Genomic DNA, 14,355 nt, shown 5'->3' on the forward strand with positions numbered 1-14,355 from the left:
GGTTTTGGACTTGGAGAAGAATACTGAATATTCCATGGACTATCAAAAGAACAAGCAGATATGTCTTGGAGAAAGTGCCACCTAGGTGCTCCTTAGAGGAAAGAGTGGTAAAAACTTTGTCTCATATATATTGTGCACGTTGTTAGAAGGGACCAATCTTTGGAAAAAAGACATCATGCTTGGAAAGATGGAGGGTTAGTGAAAGAGAGGAAGACCTCCAACAAGATGGACTGACACGGTGACTTTAAGAATGGGCTCAAGAATATCAGAGATGATAAGGACAAGATAGGCTCTAGATCTGCTGTTTATAAGGCTGCTTTAAGTTGTCAACTTGGCACCTAATGACAACAGTAGCCCTAGAGAAACAGACATCCTCACCCAACCATTCTCAGAGCCAGAAAATACAACTGCCAGAAAACCAGCTTGACCACATAGATGAGTGTTACATTTAGGAGCAAAAAAAATGTTGGAATAACCCCAGAAGATGGCAAAAGGACAGCCTAGGGCAAAGGAAATTGTCATCCAGTCTCCCATCGGTTGGCAGAGTTAGAGAGTTTGCCTTTAGCTGTTAACATCTCAATAAAGTATCCTACTGACCTGACTGACCTGCAAGTTTTCAACATTCACTTAACAAAAGTTGACAAATATGCACCAGAGAGAGACATACTGTTTAAGTTCAGAAGCAGATGGAGAGGATCACTCCTTTGTGACTTTCTCCTCCGGTCTCCTGGTTTTTAAGTACCATCCATTCTCAAGCTCTCTGGTTTTCTTTAATTCCTAGTCCAAATACCTTTGAACTCTAACCTCACATACTCAATAGCTCCATCTCTGTATCTTCATGCTATTAGTATTGTTGGAAGGAACCCTTAGCTGACCCTCCATTGGGTTTTCAGAGACAGTAAATTTTACAGGAGTTGATGTCCATCTTTCTCCCACAGAACAGCTAATGGATTAGAATTTCACACCTCTGGGATACACTAGGCCAGCAGAGCTTCTGTTGTTAGCTGTCATAAAGTCAGTTCTAACTCATGGTAAACCTCATGTGTGTGGTGTGGAACTGTTCCACAGAGCTTTCAAGGCTGTGAGAGATCGATCACCAAGCTTGTCTTCCAAGGTATAAGCTACCAATCTTTTGGCTAGAAGTCAAGCACTTAACCATTTGTGCCACCCAGAGGACAATTGGATGTGTGAGAGACACCTCAAAGTCAATATGGCCAACCTGAAACCTTCACTTCTCATCTTTGTTATCCTAAACATTATGCTTCTCCTACAGCCATTGTCTCAAAAAACAGTTACTATTTCCTACTACTTTTTCAGATTAAAGATACAAAAGTCATCTTGGTCCTTCTTTTTTTTCAATATTCCAAATCTTATCCAACAACAGGCCCTGTAAGCTCTGGATTTGGGATCTGGATTTGGACTTCGAGCTGCCCTTTTCACACAATTTCCTTGACCACCATCTTTCCCTTGAACAGCATTACAACACAATCCAAATGGGCAGCTTCCATCTTCGTCTCTTTCACTCATTCTCCTCACAGTAGCCGAAGATAATTGGGAGCACGTTCCTTCTGTGCTCTGATGTTCTGAATGCAAAACTCCCTGTTCATTCAAAGGAAAAAAGCGGGGGGGGGGGTGGAAACCAACATTCTTACAATGGCCTATAAGGCCCCTCATGACCCCATGACTCACCATTTCCTGCCATTGGTCCAGCTTTCACCTTCCACCATTCCTGCCTGGCCCAGTAGCTGCCAGCTTTCTGAATACTCCTGTTTATTTGTGAGATGTATTCAAACTTTTGCTTTTGAGTTGTTCAAATCACTGCCACAGAGTTGGAACAAGCTCATAGCTGACCCTCCAGTAAGTTTCTCAGGCTAGCTACAGAAACTGTCTTTCTCCTGCTTAGCCATTGATGGATTCAAATCAATCACCAGAAGTGCCTTTGAGTTAGCCACACAATATGGTATGTGTTTGGTCCCTAGAGTACCTCTTTTTTGTTGTTGTTGTTGTGTACCATCCAATCGGATCTGAGTAGCATAGGAGGAAATAGCCCCTCTTTCTCCAGCACAGCATCTGGTGGATTTGAACCACTTGCCTTCGAGATTGCAGTGCAGCTTCTTTGCCACCAGCCTAGAACACCTCTTAATGTTGTTCACTGATGTCAAGTCAGTCCCAACTCATGGCAACTTATGTACAATGGAATGAAATGTTGCCTGTTCTTGTGCCAACTTCATGACTGGTGCTTTGTTTCAACTAGCTTACGCCAACATATCATAAAATGGCATTTCAGGGTGTGGGATAGCCTAGAGTGATGGCACCAACAGTATAATCCCCCTCACGTCAACATAGCTGGCTTCTTCCAGGTGGCCATCCATGGTAGAGCCAGGCCATGTGGCACCAAGACCAAGACCTTTATTTCTGCCAGAAGTACTCACCAGATACTCATGAGGCTCCCTCCCCTCATGAGTTAAGTTTCTGCTCAAAATCTCCTTGGACAGCCTTCCCTGGCCACCCAATGGAAACCAGGACCTTGCCACCACTCTTACCTTGCCTGCTTATTCTGCGTGGCACCTGGTGCATTGAACATGTTATATATATCCACATCTGCCCCTTTCACTTGCAAGTTATGTCTATGAAAGTCAGTTACTTTGGTCCATTGCTGTACCCCTGGCACCTAGTCTCAGGCATATTAGAGATCAATGAAGTATTGGTGGAATGAATGAATAAAGACTCTAGTCATCTATAAATTTTTACTGAATGCCTACTATGTATTAAACCCTACTGAATCAATAAACTCAGTCCTGGTTAGAAGAAGCTCTTAGTCAGTGGGGTCCTAGGCAAGCCCCCTGCAGACCTCTCAGCCTCCCCTCTGTCCTGCCTTGAGAGGGCTGGAAGGGTCTAGATGACTTGAGACTGTCTTGGAAGGCTGTTTGTGAGCCTGCTCCAGAATCTGGGAAGCCAAGGGTTCAGTCTTAAACAAAGCCTTGAGGTTAAGCACTTGGCAGGGAACCACTCATTAGTAAACCATGTCATTAGGAGTAATTAGCACTTGGGGCTCCCCAGGGATTGGCTGGTAAGCTATTAACCCATTGGCTTCCTGGGGAGCCTGAAGCCTGGATGAGTGGACAGAGATAAGGCTTTTTGGTGGGCACAGCTGACCTGGTCAACACAACCTGGAGAGCTGTGAGTATGAAGCCCTGCCACTGTCCTGGAAAGTCTGTCTTTTCTACAGCAGAACAGCTGCCTTCTCTCCTCACATATGAACTCTACTGCCCAAGGATACATAAATACTGTATCTTTCATTCCCTTCATCAATTTTTTTTTTCTTCCATCAAATTTAACTAGAGTTTGAGAGAGCAAAAATGTCTCCAAAGCTCCTCTTTCCATCGCAAAAATGTCTCCAAAGCTCCTCTTTCCATACAAATCCAAGGTAAATTCCAACAAAATATAGATGGTTTTCAAATACAAGACACAAGACATAGTCACTGCCCATCACTCTCCAATCCCACCTACATGCCTACTGAGAAGGGGAGAAAAGGAGCATCTCTGTGTGGGCAACACACATACAAAAGAACAATGTACACATACACACGTAAAATCAGTTTCAATAGAAAGATGAGATTTTCCCTACAATCCTTTTACCTTTTCCTAAATATCCTACTCCTCAATTCCACCTACTAGGTAGTTCTAAGCACGTAAAAGGAATTAAGGAATTTTAAGAAAGTAGAGTAGTTGTGTATGTGTTGGGAGAGCGGGGAAGGGGAGACTCATGTAAAGAAGTCATTGTTGCTCATAAACCTTTCATTCAAACATGTTCTTCCTCTCCAGAAGCTGGGCTTAGGGCTCAGCTAGCTGTAGAAAGGAGGGCCAGAGTAAGTGGTACCTTGTTCGCAGGTTCTCTGGCTGTGGCGGGCCATCAAACACCGACAGGACGTCAAAGTCCTCTTCCAGGGCGAAGGACTGGAACACCAGCTGGATCCTGTGCTGGTCCTCTGCAGTGATGGTCCACGTGCAGTTGGCATAGTTGGGGTAGCCATACGGGAACCCCGGGCTCTCGACTGTGCCATTGGGACCTTGCAGTTGGAATGTGCAGTTCTGACCTGGAGGAGAGAAAAGGAGTGTTTCACAGTGCAGCCTGAATTCCCAGAAGCGTCCAAAAGAGACAAGAGAAATGTGTTAGAGAACCATTAACCTACTTTCCCAAGTGCTTCCAATGGTCAAATCCTATACTTAGCATGATGGAGGGGAGATGGGTACCAAGAGCTTGCTGTGTGCCAGGCACTGTCCAGGTGATAAAATGGGCATGTTTTATTCAAGTCTCAAAGCAGCTCTATGAGGTAGGAAACGAAGGTTCAGTTTGCAAACCAGGCTCAACTCAGCCTTGTCTTTCACAACATTAAATGACAGAAGGAACTTTCTCTATTGTCTGCAGCTCCCTAATTCTCATTGCCTTACTCTTGCTGATGTCCTCTCCTCCCACCTTGCCACAGGAAATAAAAGCCTGTTCATGCGGACTCTCTGTCTTCCTATTATCAAGCCCTTCCAGTCAGCACTGCATTGTCCTCATTCCCTCCGAGAGGAGAGAGGAACTGCCCTTCCTCTAGCTAAACGCAGTCCTACCATGGGCCCTGAGACAGGCCTCTGGGTTGAACTGTGTCCCCAGTAAATTCTGTTGAAGTTCTAAACCCCAGGACCTGTGGATATGACCTTATTTGTGTTAGGCTTTTGGAGGTGTTATTAGTTAATAAGTAGTCAGACTGGAGTAGAAAAAACAAAACCAAATCCATATCGAGTTGATTCTGATTTACAGTGACTCTGTAGACTTCACCACATGACAAGGAGGACCTCCTCACAGTGCCCGAGCACTTAATCATTGTGTCATCAGTGTTTCTTACTGGAGTAGGGTGCCCTAATCTAATATGACCTGTGTCCTTATAAAAAGAGAAGACACACTGGGAAGGACATAAGAGGAATGTGGCCATGTGAAAATAGAGGGAGAAACTTGGATAAATGCTTGACAAGCTAAATATTATCAGTATGACCAGGAGCTAGAAGAAAGACAAGGAATGATAGTCCCCAAAAAACCTCAGGGAGAACACAGCACTGGCTGAAACTGATTCTGAACTTCTATCCTCCAGAACAGAGGCAATTGTTAGATTTTAAACTCATCTCCTTGTTCTTCACCACAGTAAGATTTTTCCCAGTGGGATCTTTTGATACTTTGAGCATTTTATTAGGAGGGGCCCGTTCTTGAAAGGTGGAGGGTCAGTGTAAGAGAGGAAGGCTCTCAACGAGATGGATTGCTAGGGTGACTGTAGCAATGGGCTCAGGTATGTGAGAGACGGTGAGGATAGTACAGGATAGCATAGGGTTCCAGACTCATCGTTCACAGAGTAACTATGTGTCGCAGTCAAGTTGAAGGCACAGAACAAGAATATCCTCCAGAACTGTGAGAGACAATACATTTCTGTGGCACTTTGTTATGCTTATGACAGCTATAGTAACGTATGACCTACAGATCCCATTTTTTCTGACTCTTAAGCATCTTTTACTACCCTACTTCTCTTTTTTCAGATGTTCTTTTTTCTCTCCAGTAGAACCTTCCCATTGACCTTTAAATGTGCTCATTACCCTATCATTAAGGGGAGGAGGGGAATATCTATTCATTCTCCATTTCCCTCCATTTATAGCCTTCTAGCTCTCTCCTCCCCTTCACGCCAAATTTCTAGAAAACACAATCTGTCTATACTTTCTGTCTCTATTTCCTTTCTCCCCATCACCCTCCATCTCCGCCTGTTCTGCCTTCTGGCTCTGTCACTCCACCCAAACAGGTCTGCTAAGGTCACTGCCATCCCTGGCAGTGGATAGTTTTCAGTCCTCATTTGAACTGACCTCTCAGCTGCCTCTAACACTGCTGCTCACTCTCTCCTGCTGAAGACACTCCTCCAGAGCCAGAACATCTGACTTCACTCCATGTGCCCATCACCTGGGTACTGGCTAAAATGCAGATTCTGATTGACAGGATCGGGGTGGGGTGGAGTCTGCATTTCTCACTAGCTTCTTGGTGATGTGAGCCTGCTAGCTGAGAATACATTTTGAGCAGTAAGGTCCTACGCTTCCTCCTACCCACCACACTGCCTTTCCTCCACCCTCTCTGGCTGCTCTTTCTAGGTCCTTTCAGCTCAGTGGTGGGACTTCTCCTCTCTCATCTAGACAACCTCTGTACTGTGCACGGATGACTTCCCACTTTGTATTCCAGACCAGATCTCCTCTCCACACTATGAACCTATGTTTCCAGTTGTCCACACACTTGGGATGTTCATCTCGCTAGCCTGTCCTTTTCCTTTGCTTCTCTTTCAGTGAACATTGTACTTCTGTCTCTTTAACCAAATGAGTCCACCTAGAAGTTATACCTGACATCAACCTTTCTGTCACAACCCATCGCCCTTCAGTCTATCCCATCGCCCACATCCCACCAATCTCTTCCCTGGTCACCATAACAGTTTCCTAAATGGTCAGTCACATTAACTATGGCCCCAGCCATTCTAATTCTTCACACTGCAGCCAAGAAGATATTTCTTTTCTTTTGTTCTCAAAATAGATATCTGATCAGATCATTTAACCAGTATCCATCTGCCTCAGTCAGTGTATCCTCATTCCTCTTTAACAAGGAAACAATGGGTAAAATCAATGATTCTAGCCTTTAGTGGCCTCTCAATTTCATGTCCACCAGCTTTCCAAACAAAACTTGCCCTTCTCAGGTTTTTTGTACCTGCTATGCTCTTTCATTCTATAGCCGCAGGACCTTGCCACATGTTGTTCTTTGCCTAGAATAATCTTGAATCTTTTTTGCATATTCATCTGTCAAATCAGTCAAGAGTCCTTTCTTGGCTAAGTTAAAATCCATATACACGCACATAAAAAACACACACACACATATATATATATATATATATATATATATATCACACACACACACACACATTCATGACATCATAACCCTCCTTGATAGTGACTACCATAGAAAGAAATTTCCATGCTTCTCTGTAATTCACAATTATGTGTCTTCTTACCAGGGTGCAAATTCCCTAAGCACAGAGGCCATAAGTGAGTTTGTCTGTCTTTGAATCTACACTCTGCACATAGTAGCAACATATGGTAGATTCTCAACAGCTCAGTATGCCCGTTGTATGGGTGCAGTGTTTGACCAATCTATATTGGTCTCTATATTGGCTTGTTTAATCCTCCTATCAGTTTAGGTGGAGACTCTCATCTCCATTTTACAGATGAAGAACTTTCCCAAAGAAAAATGAGGAAGTGGGTCAAAATCAAACCATTGCTCAGGGAAGGGCTTCAAGTATGAGCAGTCTAACTTCAGATCTACTTTCTTAAAGACTATGCTGAAAACTGTTTCAATACTAATTTCAGAAGGCCCATTTAACTAACAAAGGACAGTTAATCTCTGATAATATTGGGAAATCTCTCAATACAAAGTATTCCATTAAAAGGGGGGGAAAATAAGGTCTTCTGAGTAAATGCTAAAAGGGCATTTAATAAAATTAGACATGTAACCCTGATGATAATAAACATTTGGACTGGGAAAATGAATATTTCCTTACTATGATAAAGCACCCATTTTAGAACAATAGCCAACATTACACTTATAGTGTAACACCTGATTATGATCATGAACAAGATAGAAATGCCATTATCACTACTGGGATTTAATGCTTTATTGGAGGAGCTAAACCATGCAACATGAAATAAGGAAATGAGAAAAGAAGAAGCAAAAATATGGTTGGCAGACGATGCTTAGATAACCCAGGAGAATCAATTATAAAGCTATTAGACCTAATAAGAAATTTCATCAAAGTAGCCAGATGCAATATATAACTTTCTTATTTATCACTAGCAAATGAACAATAGGGAAGTCTTGCTTGTGATAACTACAAAATACACAGAATGCAGAGAAATAAATTTAATAAGAAATGTGCAGGCCTTACATAAAAATAACATTTATAGAGGGACAAAAATTTGAGTAAGTGCAGAAATACAGCATAATCTTCAATGGAAAGAGATTAACTATCTTCCCCAAGTTAATTTAGAAATTTTTAATATGATTGCGATCAAAAGTCCAGCAGTCTCTATGTTAAATTTGGTAAAGTGAAACCTAAGCTCAACTGGGAAAACACACAGACCATTCCAGCCAGTGCATTTTTTGAGATTTAGTAGTCTCATCTTACAAGATAATAAACAATATCAAAACAACACTTGGGAAAATAATGAACATGAAACAAGTACCTCTATTCCAAGAACAGTGCTTACACATTTTGTTGCTGTTGTTAACTGTTGTGGACTTGGCCATCAAGTCTTGGAGACCCCATGTATTACAGAGTACAACTCCCCATCAGGTTTTCTTGGGTGTTATTTGTTGAGTTGCTAATTGAAAGGTGGGCAGCTCAAATCTACCAACTGTATCATGGAGAAAAGACAGGCATTTTCCTCCCAGAGGATTTACAGCCTTGAAAACCCAAGGGAGGGTCACTATTGACTCAAAGGCAGAAGGTTTGATTTTTTCCATTTTTAACTTTCACAAAAGTAGTTAGCAGGAACCGTTTGTTTATTTGTTTGGTTGTTTTATAAGGCACATGATGGAAACTTTTATTTTGAGGAGTCACAAAATGGGAAGCTCAAATCATCAAACTTTGGGTCAATAAATGATTTGAATCACACAGTCCAAACTCCCTAAATATTGATACACCAAATGGGACATTTAAAAAAAAAGAAAAAGAAAAAGAAAAAAAAAGGGTTGATGTCAATGAGTTAAGTGGGGAAAAAATTTTGTTATTTCTCCAAGTCATATCATATACTTAAATAAATTCCAGACAGAGTAAAGAGTTAAATATTTTAAAATACAAAAATCAAGCATTAAAGTAGTTAGAAGAAAATATAGGTAAATAATTATCGAACTGAGATTTTTAACAAAGCTGTCGAAGACAATTTAATACTAATGTGAGTATAAAAAGTACACATATGTAAAAACTACACACAAAACCAATAGACACACAAAAACGCTGGACAGGAGAGCAACATCACTCACATGGAAAGAACCACTACACGCAATAGGAGGCAGATGCTGTCATTGTTCTTAGGTGCCACTGAATTCAGTACAATTTGTAACAACCTGGTGAACAGCAAATCTGAACCGTGGCCTACCCTGCACCATCACGCCTATATCACTATAGTCACTGTGTCAGTGCAGCTTGTTGAGAATCTTCCTCTTGTTCTCCGAGCCTCCACCTACCTGTCCCAGCATGACATCTTTTTCCAAGGACTCGCCCCTCCTGACAACTTATCCAAAGTATGTGAAACAATGTTTCACTATAGGAGATACTAGCATTAAAACAGAACGAAGTTTCGAACAATAAATAGACTGCAAATGAAGACACACATTATCTTCAAACCAAGAGAACATGCAACAATAACGAAAGAAAGTTTCTCCCTTTATTGATTTCAATGTTGGCCCTGACATGCTTCCCTGAGGGTACTCCCTTCATTAGCAGAGGCATCACTTCTACACAGCTCATGTCCCTGAAACTTGTCTGGTGAAATTGTCATGCCACTCATTCATTCAGCTCTGCCTCTAGAGTTGACATTGTGCTGGACTTGTGGGTCCAAATTACAAACATAAATAAACCTATCTGCCAAGTCCTGGCTACAAGGGTGTATTCTGAAATGCAGAGAAGGAGGCATGCAGCCACACAGGGGCACCATCCTTGAGGGTCTCCTTTGTTTATGTCCTGAACAATGTTTACACCTATGCCAAGCATCCACGGCTGCTGCATCATCACAGACATGCCTGGCACTTCAAGATTCTCATTCAGATTCTGGATATGAACAGTATTTCCAGCTGCAGAGAAAGAAGTGAAGGGCACTGAGAATAAAGCCCCTGGGAACACTTTACATGGACGGGGCTAAGCTAAGACAGAAAGGTGACACAGTGGGACCAGAAGTGGGGAGACACACAGAATAGTAGGAAGAAAACAGAGGGAAGTGCCAACAAAAGAAGGTGAGTCAACGTCCTGAACCCCACAAAGGCTTATGTTCTAGAATAAGACTACTTGGTTAGAAACTGAAATGTTCCCTCTGAACGTAAGAACAATGCAGTGGGAGCTTCACCCTGCTCCCGGTTACATTTCTAGTGCCTAGAACGCTATAAATATTTGCTGAACGTCTGCATGAATTTCAGCCAATTCACGAGGGCGGGTGGACAGGTGGACATGGGTCAGATTGTCATAACCAAAGGTAAAATGGGTTGTAAAAAGGTGGAGGCCATTATATATTAAACATTAATTTGTCTCATTGTTGAAAGTTTGAAACATACAGGCAATTATTTATTTCATTCCTGAGAATTTGGAAAATGCAGGCAAGAATAAAAAAGAAGTTGATTACAATCTCACCTCCCAGGGGCAACCTCTGTTAATATTTTGTCTATTTTTTCTAGATGCTCCCTATTTTGCATTGCTGAGATGATATCATATATAATATGTGTGCTCTTTTCCTCAATAAATTGTTCCATTTTAAATTATAAATGGCAAAGTGCACTTGTAATACACACAGGCATGCATGGATGGAACACAAAGAGATAAAAAGAAACATTTCTCTCTAATCTTCCTCACTTCTACCCATTGGGAAGTTATTGGAGGTAACGTGCTTCCTCCCCACCTCTTCTTCTCCTGTATGTTTATATGGACACATTAAGGGAGGACCTTTATTATATTGCTTTTTAAAAATAGGATCATTTCATTGGAACTTACTTTCTCACTTAACAAAACATCAGAGACATCTTTCAGATCAGCAGATACAGCTCTAACTTTACACACACACACTCACACACAGAGTCTCTATGAATGTCTCTCAATTTATCCAACCACTCCCCTGTTGATGGACCTTTAGGTCATTTTTCAGTTTTCTTTTGCAACAACTGAGTAAACATTATAACATAAGCTTTTCCCCAAGATACTGAATCTGTTCATAAACAGCATTTTAAATGGATCCACAGTGCTCCACTCTACAGCTATGCTAGAATTTACTCAACCATTCTCCTATTGTCAGACATTTAAATTGTTTCTGGATCTTGCTCTGTTATAAATAAGACCTGGATTCTGAGTGAGGGCTGGTGACAGGCTGCTGGTCAGTGTAGTAGAAAATGCCTTTCCATGGCCAGAGTCCCAGAACGAATGTTCACTTAGGCAGTAACTGCATCCAGCTTTGGTTTCTGGGGGTGTGTGGACCATATTAGGCTGGCTGACCTCTGTGCAGGCACTGTCAGGGATGTTTAGAAAGGACCAGAATTCTGATTCATTTGGAAGTCTCCCTGAAATCAAATGTACATTGGAATGTTGAGAAAGTTATAACCCAGAGTAATCATTCCAGATTGAAACGCTAATGGACTGGGAGGCCATGCCAAAGGGCTAAGTATCCTTTTGTGCCTATGAAATGTTGACTTTCTGCCAAGAAAAAGGCTACTTGTTCTTCACTTCTAGTGACTACTAGGCTGCTCGGTAGTTAGAAATGCGGGTGCTAACGTCCATCATGATGGATGCGGTATTCTGATTTCTCAGTACTCACATGGTCAACCCACTCTCACTCATGTCTTTGGCCTGTGGCCAAGGCTCATGTCAGTCTCAAAAAAAGCCCTCAGAACCAGGCTTTTTTAATACGCTTGTTCATTGGTCTAGGATAGATTGCCAAAAGTGCAGGTTTCTGAGTCAAAGCATAGGAACGTTTCTGAAGTTTTGTCTTGGGATCACCAGTGTACCAATGAAATACCCAACAGTCACACAAAGAATGGTTATTTTTTAAAATTTATTATTAATTTCAATGAAAATTTACAGAGACTTTGTATTTCCATTCATTCATTGTTGCACTTTTCTCCCCTCCCAACCCTTCCCGCCCCAGTATACTATCCTCTTGGAAAAGTAAAAGAAAAATTCTTCCATTGTTTTACAATACCTCCCCCCACATCTACTCCACTATGCAGCCTTTGCTCTGGACTCCCATCATGACAAAAATACCTAATCACATATCCTTTTAAACCATTTTCTCCCTCATCTGTTTTAATGCAGTATACATTATTAAATCCATCTTTCTTAGTCTCTCCCCAACCTCAAGGTTAGTCCTGTTTTACAACAGTGGCACCATGCAGCATTTGTCCTTTTGTGACTGAGATACTTCACTCATCAGCATAATGTCCTCCAGGGTCACCATTTTGAATAATATTGCATGAGTTCCTTGTTGTTCAATGCTGTGTAGTATTCCTTTGTGTGAATATACCACAGCTTCTCTATTTGTTGATGGACACTTCGGTTGTTTCCAACTCGTTGCTCTTGTGAACAAAGCTGTGATAAACATGGGTGTGCATAAGAATGGCTATTTTAAAGCATCTTCATCAACACTATGTATTATCTTATCAAGAAGTTTTCACCTACTAAATAAGTAAAATAAACAACGCTATTTTGTTTTATTTAGCATGTATTTAGGACTTAGGGGAGTCTAGTGACCTCCTGAGGAAAGAGTTGGTGCTACTAAACCAAAGTTCAAATCCCCCATGGGATGAAAGGAAGGTCACTCTCTTCCTAGGTGATTTATAGCTTCTGACAACCTATTGGATAGCCAGCTATGAGTCAATTCTGACTCATTCACAATGAATTGCGCTTTTAGGATTAGATCCATAATTTATTTTAACTCTTCCTTATAGTTTTAGAAAGAATTGAAAAATAAACTATGAATCAAGAATTTATGTTTTGTTAGAAGTACAGTCAGGGTGCTCCGTAGAGGCAAGAGTGGTGAGACTTCCACACTTAGGACAAACTGTCAGAAGGGGTCCATCCTTGAAAAAGGACATAATGCTCAGAAAAGGAGGGGAGTAGAGAATAAGAGGAAACCTTTCAATGAGATAGATTAACACAATGATTGCAACAATGCACTTAAGCACAGCACCTAACAACAATAATTGTGTTTGTTTGCTTTTGTTTTAAAATTAATGCTTTGTGTATTTATAGTCACACTGACCTTTCACCTGTTGCTACCATTGCCAAGTATTGCATCAGACACAAAAAGACATACTAAGGGAGCTCTGGTGGCCCTAGTGACAAGAAGCTGTACTGTAATCCCAAAGGCAGGCAGTTCAAATCCACCAGATGCTCCACTGGAGAAGGAGGGGCAATCTCCTCCTGTGCCAGTCAGATCCAATTCGATGGTACACAACAAGAAAAAGAAAAATTAAAAAGAAACCAATCCTTTATAAAAAAAAACAAATCAAAATAAACAACTTTAAAAAAAATACACATTAATACATGGATAACTCTGAACACTTACTCTAATTATCACTCCCCCCCCCCTCCACACACACACACACACACTCATATAAAAAACAGCATGTTCACTGGTCAAAAACATAGTATGTTTGGACAGGAGGCTTTTGGGACTTCTAATTACTTTCCTTCTGGGATTGTAGTGTTTGTAGGTGCTGGCCATAGTGACTCAATGAACAACAGAGCTAACCCCTGCTTTATCCTGTGCCATCCTCACCATCTCTAATATACCCAAGCCATTGCTCCACGCACTGTGTAAACCCATGTGGTTGAGGGTCTTCCTCTTTTGTTGATCCTTCACTTTTCTAAGGACAACGTCCTACTCCAAGAACTGGCTCCTCCTAGCAACATACCCGAAATCTGTGAGACGAAGGAGCTTCCAAGGAACACCCTGATTCCACAGCAGTTTTCATTTCACTTCTTCCAAGTTACCTCATGAAATCTTTTCCTTGTTTTTCAGTGTGATGTTTCTTTCTCTGCAGTTTGTATGTGTGTATATCTGCATTGTTGTTATTGTGTAGCGTCAAGTCAGAAGTGACCTATCACTGAATTTTCAACAGCCTCAAATGCATGGACTTTCCAAGACCGTAAATGGCACAGGAGTTGATTACCTATCTTCTTCCCACAAAGGAGTTGGTGACTTCAAACCATGTACCTTTCGGTTGGCAGCACAAATCCTGTCATTAAGCTACCAGTTCTCCCTTAAAGTATTCAGTTGGAAATACATTTACACATATATCTAATTGCATTATGATATTTATCTTTCTTACAGGCATTTATGTGCATACTTTTTTTTTTAATTTGTTTACTTACAAAGTTCACAAAGTTTGTACACATGGTTTTTCACACCGGATCTTTCCCCTTTCCTTCACCCACCCCTCCCTCCACCGATCAAATTGAGCAGCCCTATGATTAAGCACCCCACTCCCCTCCTTGGATCTTCATACTTGTTCTACAATAATGATCTTACACAGTATTTACC

At 41.4% G+C, this 14,355-nt stretch overlaps 1 protein-coding gene across 1 annotated transcript in view; it reads right to left on the reverse strand.

Moving 5' to 3' along the window:
- CSMD2 (CUB and Sushi multiple domains 2) overlaps positions 1 to 14,355 on the reverse strand; it is a 972,861-nt gene that overhangs the window by 863,409 nt on the left and 95,097 nt on the right. Inside the window, 1 exon segment of the mRNA XM_006886423.1 lies at positions 3,881 to 4,097. Within this exon segment, the coding sequence (XP_006886485.1) occupies positions 3,881 to 4,097 (217 nt within the window).

The sequence above is a fragment of the Elephantulus edwardii genome, unplaced genomic scaffold, assembly GCF_000299155.1.
Source record: "Elephantulus edwardii isolate Elephantulus edwardi_28Jun2011 unplaced genomic scaffold, EleEdw1.0 scaffold00049, whole genome shotgun sequence".
Taxonomy (NCBI): Eukaryota; Metazoa; Chordata; class Mammalia; order Macroscelidea; family Macroscelididae; genus Elephantulus; species Elephantulus edwardii.